This window comes from Triticum urartu, chromosome 2, assembly GCF_003073215.2.
Source record: "Triticum urartu cultivar G1812 chromosome 2, Tu2.1, whole genome shotgun sequence".
NCBI classification, from domain to species: domain Eukaryota; kingdom Viridiplantae; phylum Streptophyta; class Magnoliopsida; order Poales; family Poaceae; genus Triticum; species Triticum urartu.
In genome coordinates this window covers 68,614,895-68,625,641 of record NC_053023.1, presented here as the reverse complement: position 1 = coordinate 68,625,641, position 10,747 = coordinate 68,614,895, and the positions used below count along the sequence as shown (strand labels likewise).

General features: G+C 49.4%; 1 protein-coding gene across 1 annotated transcript; it reads right to left on the bottom strand.

The window, feature by feature from the left end:
• Window positions 1-1,662: 1,662 nt before the first annotated feature.
• LOC125535087 lies at window positions 1,663-5,519 on the bottom strand. Its single transcript, XM_048698145.1, has 5 exons — window positions 5,295-5,519; window positions 3,711-3,860; window positions 2,277-2,316; window positions 2,107-2,198; window positions 1,663-2,012 (listed from the first exon to the last, which is right to left on the bottom strand). The coding sequence occupies exons 1-5, from the start codon at window positions 5,517-5,519 to the stop codon at window positions 1,926-1,928; spliced, it is 594 nt and encodes a 197-aa protein (XP_048554102.1). The 3' UTR covers window positions 1,663-1,925.
• Between the last annotated feature and the right edge of the window lie 5,228 nt (window positions 5,520-10,747).

Here is a 10,747-nt window from a genome sequence, read left to right as displayed (position 1 = left end):
CTAGATAGCAGCTCAGCCTTGGGTCCCTTCTCCAATGGTACGGGGTAGTGTTCTATGACACCTTTGCTGAAATCTCTGTCGCCGGTGGTTCCGTCACCCTTGATCTTCAGATTGAACTCGAAGAAGATGGTGTCTGGCACAACGAGCCCTCGGTTTGGGCCTGTCAAAGTTAGCATGTCCTCCTGCACAGGGGTTTAGGAAAAGATGATCAACGTCAAAATGTCTTCGGATAGTTAGCTAAGCTAGTATGTATATATCCAACTAATTGCGGTTGTAACCAAGCATAACTGGTCTGAAAATTTCGAATACACGAGGTTAACGTGGATATCTTTTGTAGGGTTTATGGAGGAACAGATACATACCGGCGACTCGATGAACTGGGGATCATCCCTATCGCGGCGGAACAAGTAGACACATCTGTAGTCCGCATCGTCCCTCGCGAGCACGGTGCCAAAGACACTGATCGGGTAGCCCACGTCGGAGTCGACCACCTTGAGGGAAATGACATTGACCGATGATTGCACGGCTGAGCTCTGCTGAGAAGAGGTGAGCTCCTGAAGCCGTGGCCCATGGATAGCCTCGGCTGTAAAAGAATTCATTCATGTCAGCAAATCAGCTAGTAAACGAGATTGTTAGTTAGTTAGTACGAGATGGTTGTGGATAGTGGAATAATACTGACACTCTTGGTCGAGGTCGAAGAGGGCTATGTTGAAGCTGGAGAAGCGGATGCAGACGTCTGCGTTGGACTTGGGGTCGTGCTCGGTGAGCTCTCAGCAGCAGACGAGGTGGAGCGCCCGCAGCGCCTTCTCCTCGTCCGTCAGCTCCGGGTCCGGCTCCAGCAGCCGCAGCATCTCCTCCCGTGTCAGCTCCGGCACGCTGCTGTCCGTATCCGTCGTGTCTGACGCCGTCCCTGCCTCCGATGTGTCCGTGTCCGTCGCCGTCGCGTGAGACTCCGTCTCCGTCTCCGTCGTGTCAATGTCCGTCGCCTCCGTCTCTGTCTCCGTCGTGTACTTCTCTGGCTCAGCCATCTCGCTTTCCAACCGAGGAGCGTACCGTGTTTCGACTAGCGCGTTGCCGTCTCGCTCAGCTCCCACCTGAGAAGAGAACTCCGAGCTAGCGCTCGTGGATTTTGAGAGGGACTGACTCGACTCGATGGCCAGGGCGCGTCCTACATATATACCACAGGCTTGCACGCTGGTTCCGATTTTGAGAGGGACTCGGAAGGGACGAGAGGGTACCCCTGCCCTACGCTAACCAACCGGAGAACACCCCTATCTCTCTGTCTTTGCCGAATCACAACTCCTGAATTCAAATCAATATACCCAACTAGAATTCCACCCTAGCACCCAGCAAATAACACCATGAACAAGGTTGCACACGTAGAGGGCTCATTCAGTTTGGAGGAAACTAAAACGTAGGAACTAGGATTAGTATAGGAATTTGATAGGATGGCACTTGCCATCCTAAGGAATTGACTTGCCTCGTTTCTACATGTAAAATAATTTTTGAGTGGATGTGTAGTTTCCTCCAAAAGCACAAGAAATGAGTAGTATTCCTACGAAATTCTTGTACGCATTTCCTACAAACCGAATGCATCTATAGAAAATTTTCCTCTGAAATCCTTGTTCCTATGTTTTTCCTATGAAAATCCTCCAAACCAAATGAGGCCAGAATATCTTTCATCTTCAACTTTTGTTGCGATAGCGACACACTGTTCAATGTTCGCCGACACAAATAATCGACCTGATCAATACATTACTGCTAAGCTTACATGTACCAGACACATTTCATCAACCTCGGAATGACAGTTTAAGCAAACTCCAACAGACATCAGGACGAGCACATAGACAGGTTTGCGAGATGAACGTCTCTCTCGAAGCCAAAATAGGACTAGGTTTACGAGCTCCAGCTTATCAGAGGCTTCTCTATCTTGACTCCGCCTCTTTGATTGTTTGGATGAGATGGGAGACACGATACTGGAGCTTCTCGTTCTCCACGGTCAGCCTCCGGTTCTGCAAGGTTCAACAATTAAGAGGAGATGTGGTTACGCTAGGATCAGACAGTGCTATGGTGGTGACGGTTAGTTTCAGGTAAAAAATCAGATACCTGTTCCTTCTCAGCAAGACATTCTTTGGTTGCTGCGTCAAGCTTTGACTCAAGATCTCTCATGGCAGATGAACTTGCCTCGGATGCGCCATCTAGTGAACAAGGAGGGAATGAGGCGTCTCTTTCACAAACATGCTCCTCCTAAATACCCAAACCATATTTAAGATTACCTTTGTTCAGCAGCAGGGCTTCCAGCTTTGCCAACCGTGCCTGCAAAATATGAAGGATTCCACCATAAAATAGACAGAAAACATTTAGGGGACACATGTCTGGGTGTAGTATGAGTACTCATGTACTATCTATTAAGACATCCGTGCAATAGATCTTAACTAAGCATGATAAGTGTGTCTTCGCATTCCATGTGGATGGTCAAATACATCAACACACTTTGAGTTGTTCACCATCAATAAAGAAACAAAACGGGCAGCATTGCTGCAGGATTGCTAAAAATAGTACTACTCCGTCCCATAATATAAATACGTGTTTGAAGCTAAAACAGTTTGAAAAACGTTCTCATATTATGGGACGGAGGGAGTACTACTTATTCATACAGCATGAGCATAGCCGTTGGTATAGGTAGTAGAGCAATACCCCAAGATTAGTTCAATTAGGCAAGGCCAGCTTTTAAATGTGTGGAACTGCCAAATAAGACCGTGTCTCCTAAAAGAGATTGAAACTTGTATGTTAAAAATGTTGTAGCAGCCCGTTTAAAAAAAATTGTGTATATACCCACCCTGTCAAATCAATATGTTAGGACACCAGTGGTTTGATGGATCGTATTTCTGAAGGCAGCTAGACAGGCAACAAATAATATGCATCTAAAATCTGTTGCGGCAGTTGGTTGCTCGCTGACCGACAACGATTTCAATTTACTCCAAATCAAGCACAACATAACACACACACACAAACAGTTTGAACGTCATTTTCCATTGCTTCCATGTGGCAGATCATTTTGAACGTCAAGTGTCAACAAAACAAACATAACAGGCCTCATTGCTCAAAGAACAGCTAAAAACAGTTATACATGCATCATAACCAGACAATAGAGCAGCATGACAAGTTACTTGGATTAGTCATTTGGAAATACAGTGTCGGTGGAAAGCACAAAGCAATGAACCTCCATCTGTGAATTTGTGGAATTAGATTATCTGCCCTGTCCTGTAATAACAAACTAAAATTCAGAGCTTCAAATGTGGCAAAAATTATACCATCCCTTCCCTAATAATCAATACGACAAATGTGTTGATGAGCCGGCGCCTTGGCTACAGAGAAGCAAAAGTGACAAGGTCTGGATTCTGGACCATCTGTTTGGAAATTGCATAACTGAAGTTATGTTCCAGCAGCCGGTGGTCTCGCAGACTACATACAATTCTTGCAGGCAAGTAACAAAGGTAGTCGTCTAGAAGCTGCTGAGGTCGTACTGAGTTGGATCTGCACGAAATCAAGCCTACCACGCACGCACAAACCTACACCGCTATGTCCTAATTCGATAATCCATGAACAAATCGATAGCCTTAGCGCACCGGACTTCTAAACTAGGGCTACAGTTCTCGAACGGAGCAGAGATGGTCAGGGGGGCAGGGGAGGAGACAGACGGAGCGAACCTCGGCATCGGAAGCTCTCTCCTCGAAGGATTTCAGGGCTTCCGCCGGCCCCGCCGCCATGCTCGCCGCCCGTGCCCTCGGAGTCGAAGAGGAGGAGTTGACAAGTGGGATGAGCTGGATGGGAAGAGGCTTCAGGTTTGTGGCCCAGGATAGAACAAAGGCCCGTTATTATTAAGCAAGGACAGCAAGGTTGCAAGCTTAGACAAACCTTTTTTTCCAAAAAAAAAAGACGAACCTTTTTTTTTCCTTCCTTTTCTTTTAGGCAAGAAATAATAAAAAATACTCCAGATCAATAGACCACCTAGCGACGACTACAAGTACTGAAGTGAGCTAAAGGCGCACCGACGTCATCGCTCCTTCCTTGCCGGAGTCGGGAAAATTTGTTGTAGTAGAAAGTCGGGAAGTCATAGTGATAAGGCCCAGAACCAGTGAACCAGAACAACACCCGCCGTCAATGAAGCATAGCATACATGGGAATGATCCAACCCGAAGACACATGAACATAGACGATCAAATCTGAACAGATCCACCACAGACGGATCCACCGGAGACACACCACCACACGTCCATCGATGATTCTAAACCCATCACCGAGACGAGGCTAGGTGGGAAGAATCTTATTTCATCTTCAGAGGGCCATCGTCGTCACGCCTTACTTAGCAGGACAGAAAACCTAACAAAACCCAAAGAAACAGCTGAAAGCGGAGCCCTCTGTCGGCATGGGCCGTGATCCATCGTGCCCCTGGCCCTAAAGCCATCAGAGACGAGGCGGATCGGCGACGACGGCAGGAGGCAGAGGAATCCTAAACTTTTTTTACGAGTGCAGGCAAACTTCTAGATGGAACTAGCAAAGTGTTTCTTTTGTTGCATTTTTCCAGCCTTGCTAAATTTATGACGTATGAAAAAAATAACATCCAGCATTGAATAGTGTCAAATAGTAAGCATCACTATTTAAAATGTATGTGCTTATGTTCAGCTTTTTAATACATGTTCTACATTTTTGGTATGCATCAAAAAAATTATACATGTTTAACATTTTTCTAAAGATGATTAATTTTTTTTCAAATCTTGGTTAACATTTTTTAAATGCATTATCAACTTGTTTTTCATACACATTGTTTTTTATACATTTTTTGTATACATGAAAAAAATTCATACACATTTAACATTTTACAAATACTAGATTGACATTTTGAAATGTTTTATGTAGAGTTTTTTTGTAATATGTATATTTAGAATATTTGGAAGTATAAACAAAAGCAAAAAATAGGGGAAAAAGGAATAAAAGGAGGTTGTGGCCTCCCGCAAGCTGGGCCCGCCCAGCCTCACGCTCCCTGAGGCGAGGCTATCCTACGTCTCGCATCAAGCAAGACATAGGCGCTCCCATGCACTCTGGTGTCATGGTCTCCAACCTTTTTTTTTAGAAACACTGCCCCATACTATTCAAACAGTCTTACAGTCATCCAACCAGATTACAGTTTGATCGTCGGGTACTGAACCCAATAAGAGAAAGTCCCCGAGCTCTTTTGCTCGCTTTGCTAGGCAGTGTGCTAGCTTGTTTTGCGCCCTTCTCGTCCACCCAACCTTGTAGGAGGAGAAGCTAGATAACGCCATCTTGATATCTTCAACTATTGAGAACAAGGCAGACTGATTTGACTTTCCTGGTGCCAGTGCCTCGGCCAGTGCCAGGCAATCCATCTCCAACTCCAGTGAGCCATCATGATGTTTCGACAGCTCCCTGAGACCCGTCAGAGCTGCCAATCCTTCTGCCTCCTCGGCCGATTGGCAATGATCCAGCATGCAGCCCATCGATAGGAGGCAAAATTGACAAATTTAACCTATGAACGAAATCAAATCACAGAATGAACTGCCCGTGAAACTATTTCACGCGGCTGACCTTTTTGTGTGACGCCTGACACGAAGGCGTCACACTACACTGTGCAACGCCTCGTAGATAGGCGCTACACGCCTGGCCAGCGTCGCATCCATGTGATCCGAAAATTAGTAAGTCAGTGTGCAGCGCCTGAGAGCTAGGCGCCACACTATACAGTGTAGCGCCTAGCTTCTAGGCGTTGCACTAGTGGTTGCTTCATTTTGTAGTGCAATCACTGGTTGCTTCATTTTGTAGTGCAACCACTAGTGCAGCGCCTGAGAGCTAGGCGCCACACTATACAGTGCAGCGCCTAACTCGTAGGCTCTGCACAATGACTTAGCAATTTTTAGATAGTTTGGGGTGCAACGTTGGCCAGACGTGTAGCGCCTATCTGGGAGGCATTGCAAAGTGTAGTGTGACGCCTTCGTGTCGGGCGACACACAAAAAGGTTAGCCGCGTGAAATAATTTCACGAGCAATTCATTCTGTGATTTGATTTCATTCATAGGTCAAATTTGTCAAATTTGCCTCGATAGGATAGGCAATCCCGGGTGGTCTCTCGCAACCGCGCCACATGTGCTGCACCCCGAGGCTGCATCGAAACCAGCATCAGTATTTAATTTGATCGTCCCCTCAGGTGGGTATAACCAGCGCGCAGGCTCTTGCTCCAGAGGAGGTAGGTTTTGATCCCCAAACTGATTTATGACACAGGTTCCTTTCACACATTCCGACCGAATGTGGGCCTCCTTGATTTCTTGTTCATATCTGACTAGGAATCCCACTGATGCCGAGACCGGTTCTTTGCCATTTCCGTGTACTATGTTATCATGCAGGAACCATGCACGCCAGAGCAGGAGCAGAATTTTGCTACGCGTTTCCGCGTCGCACGTATTAAGTAATACTTGCAGCCAGTCTTCACCTGTATATCTGAAAGCTTGTTCTTTCGGAAGGTTCCAGTGGTCTCTCATCATATACCTCAATGCTTTGCTTTTAGTGCATTGCACCACTGCATGAAACTCATCTTCGTCAGCATTGCCACATATGGCACACCTCTTGTCGTGTACAAGTGTACGTTTGCATTTGTTCACCTTCGTGGCCAAGGTGTTAGTCGCAACTCTCCAAGCGAAAATTTTAACTTTCCCCGGAATTTTCGCTTTCCAAATGAGGTCCCATGAACTCCTATCATTTGAGTTAGCCGACGAGTTGGATGTTTGTTTCTGTCGGTGTCAAAACCGGCGGATCTCGGGTAGGGGGTCCCGAACTGTGCGTCTAGGCTGGATGGTAACATGAGGCAAGGGACACGAAGTTTTACCCAGGTTCGGGCCCTCTCGATGGAGGTAAAACCCTACGTCCTGCTTGATTAATATTGATAATATGGGTAGTACAAGATTAGATCTACCACGAGATCAGAGAGGCTAAACCCTAGAAGCTAGCCTATGGTATGATTGTTGATGTGTATGTTGTCCTACGGACTAAAACCCTCTGGTTTATATAGACACCGGATAGAGTTAGGGTTACATAGAGTCGGTTACAATGGTAGGAGATCTAAATATCCGTATCGCCAAGCTTGCCTTCCACGCCAAGGAAAGTCCCTTCCGGACACGGTACGAAGTCTTCAATCTTGTATCTTCATAGTCCAGGAGTCCGGCCGAAGGTATAGTCCGGCTATCCGAACACCCCCTAATCCAGGACTCCCTCAGTAGCCCCTGAACCAGGCTTCAATGACGACGAGTCCGTCGCGCAAATTGTCTTCGGCATTGCAAGGCGGGTTCCTCCTCCAAGTACTTCATAGAAGATTTTGAACACAAAGGTAGTGTCCGGCTCTGCAAAATAAGTTTCCACATATTGCCATAGAGAGAATAATATTTACACAAATCTAATCTGCTGACGCACTCCGTAGTGTGACATCACACCACGGCCAAGCTTTTATTCGAACCGTTTTACTGTCCCATCTCAGCGCGTTATGCGAGGCAGTTTCCTTGGCATGTCTTGTTAAAGCAGAGATCGTGTCCCCTTATTCCGGGATTCTCATCAATACGGGCGTGGGTAACCCAACCGCGCCTTTGATTACGGCGCTTGGGAGATAAGCGAGTTTTACCAGGCTGGTGGGGACATGTAGTTGCGTCCACCCATATAAGGGGATAAAGATCCACCTTTTCACCTACGCCTTCTTCCTCCTTCGCCTATCCATTCTTGCGCACTCGAGCTCCAGTGCCCAAGTCCGCACTCCTCACCTTAACCTTCTCCAGCCATGTCCAGAGCGGGAGGCAAGTGGATGGTCTCATCCGTCATGGAGGGACACATCAAAAGACTAAGGAAGGCCGGATACTTGTCTAACGACATTGCGCACCGGCTTCCCGAAAAGGGGCAGCTCATCCCCACCCCAAGGCCCCATGAAAGGGTGGTGTTCCTCCCCCATTTCCTCCGCAGACTGGGTTTTCCTCTCCATCCATTTGTCCGGGGGCTCATGTTCTACTATGATCTGGATTTCATGATCTGGCCCCGAATTTTGTCCTCAACATCTCGGCGTTTATCGTCGTGTGCGAGGCTTTCTTCTGCATCCGCCCCCATTTCGGCCTATGGCTCAAGACCTTCAACGTCAAGCCGAAGGTGGTGCGCGGCAACCAGGCGAAGTGCGGAGGCGCCATGGTGGGCAAGATGGCCAACGTCCTATGGCTCGAGGGATCCTTTGTGGAGACCCTGAAGGGGTGGCAATCGGGGTGGTTTTACATCACCGAGCCGCACGACGCCGAATGGGTCACACCCCCTGAGTTCCGGTCCGGACCCCCAACGCGGCTCACGTCCTGGAAAGAGACGGGCCTGTCGTGGGGTAAAAAAGGAGAGCTGACTGGACTCCAAACATGCATCAAAACCCTGGTGGACAAGAAGCTCAAACTTGTCAACGTAGTCCAGGTTATGCTCATCCGCTTGATCCTCCCGTTCCAACAACGGGCTTTCAACCTGTGGGAGTTCGACCCGGCGCGGCACCAAACTTTGAGCAGGCTCTTCGACACGACGTACGAAGATGCCTGGAAGGTGCTTTTCAAGGGCGCCGTGGCTCCCGCATCCGCTACTGAGGATCGCGGATTCAGTGCACAGCGTCACACTCTTGCGGTAAGCTGTTTTTTTCCTTTTACAGGGTATCAATGTTTCATAGTTTGACTCCATGCGGGATCTAAGCTCCCTTTCCTTTGGCAGGATTGGCTGGTGACGTCCGGACAGATCAACTGTCCGGCTCCTTTGCCCGAAGGCCCAGCGGACGCTCAATTGGCGAAGCTGCTAGTTCCGGCACCCTATGTGGTGCCGGAGAAGAAGGCCACGAGGACTCGAAAGAGTGCCCGACGCCCGGAGGTGTCGGATTCATCATCCGATGAATCCAAGACGCACTCCTCCCACGGAGATGAGGAGGAGGAAGAAGAGACCCCTCGCCCTCCAGTGGGGGAAGGGAAGAAAAGGAAGGCCGCCCCAACTGGGGAGGCCGAAGGGTCCAAGAAGGGGAGAACCCCTCCTCCGGACTACTCCACCAACGCCGACGATGGTGAAGAGGAGTGGCCGCCCAGGGCCAAGCCCCTGGCGAAATCGTAAGTATCCGGATACCAGAGTGATTTCATAGTATTCGTTTATTGCACAGCTTTCCCTTATGTCGAATATGTTTATGCAGCCCACCCAAAGACCGGCTCGACGCGTCGTCGAGCGGCTCACTGGACTCGTCGGACGTGAACTCACTGCCAACGGCTTCCTCCCCCCGCCCTACGGACGACACCGAAGTGTTGTCCCAACAGGTTCCAATCCGGGAGGAGGTGGTCCTGGAGGCGCCGCAAGGCGACCTCCCGGACTCCAGGAGTAAAGGGGACGAAACCCCCCAGGGCTCCAAGTCCGGCCCTAGGCCGGACACCGCTCCGGAACCTTCAAAGGTTCCATAGTCCGGCAGGGGACCTCCTTCCAAGAGGAGCAAGCCCACCGCGCCGGCGACCTCCGTCCAACCAGAGGCGCCGGACAATCTGTTGGAGGCGCTCCAAGGTGCCTCCATCGACGAGGGGCACCGCACCATTATGATTGCGGTGGTCCAGAAGGTTCAGTCCGCCAAGAGCGGACTGACTGAAGCTTGTACAAGCCTTTTAACAGGATTTGAGGTAAGTAAAGAATGTGTAAATAACATTACCGCATAGACAGTAGCCCCTGATGCTTTGTTTGGCGTTCGGGAAGAAAAGCCGAATAGAGGATCAAATAAAATTCGCAGGAGACTAACAAAAAGAAGTCAATATGCGTGTGCAGGCTTCCCTGCTGGCGTCCGCCGCACTGACTGCGGAAGTGGACGTGCTAAAGCAGGACCTCGAGCGGTCCGAACAAGAGCTCGAACGTGCCAAGAAGCAGCTCAAGGACAGTGAAGGTAAGAAATACCTTGTATAAATGTGTATAAAAAGGTGCAATTGCGAAAAATGACAGGAGTATCGTGGCTATTGTAGGGGCCACGTCTGAGGTGGCGACCCTGAAGCAAGCGCTGCTCGAGGCCGAGAAGAGGTCGGCCGCGGAGCGCACTGAGCGAGAAAAGTATGAGGCCGAGGTTGGCAAGGTGCGGCAAGAGCTCCAGGCTCTCATGGAAAAACATGAGAGTTTGGAGCGTGACTCAAGGACGCAAGCGTCCGAGCTCGCGGCGGCTACTGAAAGTGCCAAGTCTGCCAAGGCCGAATCCCAGAAGACCCTCCAGGAGTTGGATGAGGTGAAGAAGATAGCGGTGGGTAAGGCATTCTTTATGCAAAGTAAACACATAAGCGTGAGTTACTTGTTACTTACCCGAATCCGGAGTTCTCTAGGCGCGTTCGCAGATCTTCCCCGGAGTATATCTGATGCCGCCGCATTCTATCGAGCCGAGGAGGGCAGCTCGACGGAGAAGGTGTTCTGGTCTCAATACGCTGAGGCCGGACACCCCGTGCCCCTGAGCGACCAATTGAAGCAACTGGTCGAGCTCCACAAGGCGGCCGAACAGGCCATGAAGGGCCTCATAGTTCGGCTGTGGCCTGGAGAGGCTCAGCCTGGGAGCTATTTCGGGCTGGTGCGGCGGCTGGTGGAGGCCTGTCCAAGGCTCGAAGTCATCAAGCGCTCCGTCTGCATTGAAGGTGCCCGTAGGGCCCTTGCCCGTGCAAAAGTGCACTGGGGCAAGCTGG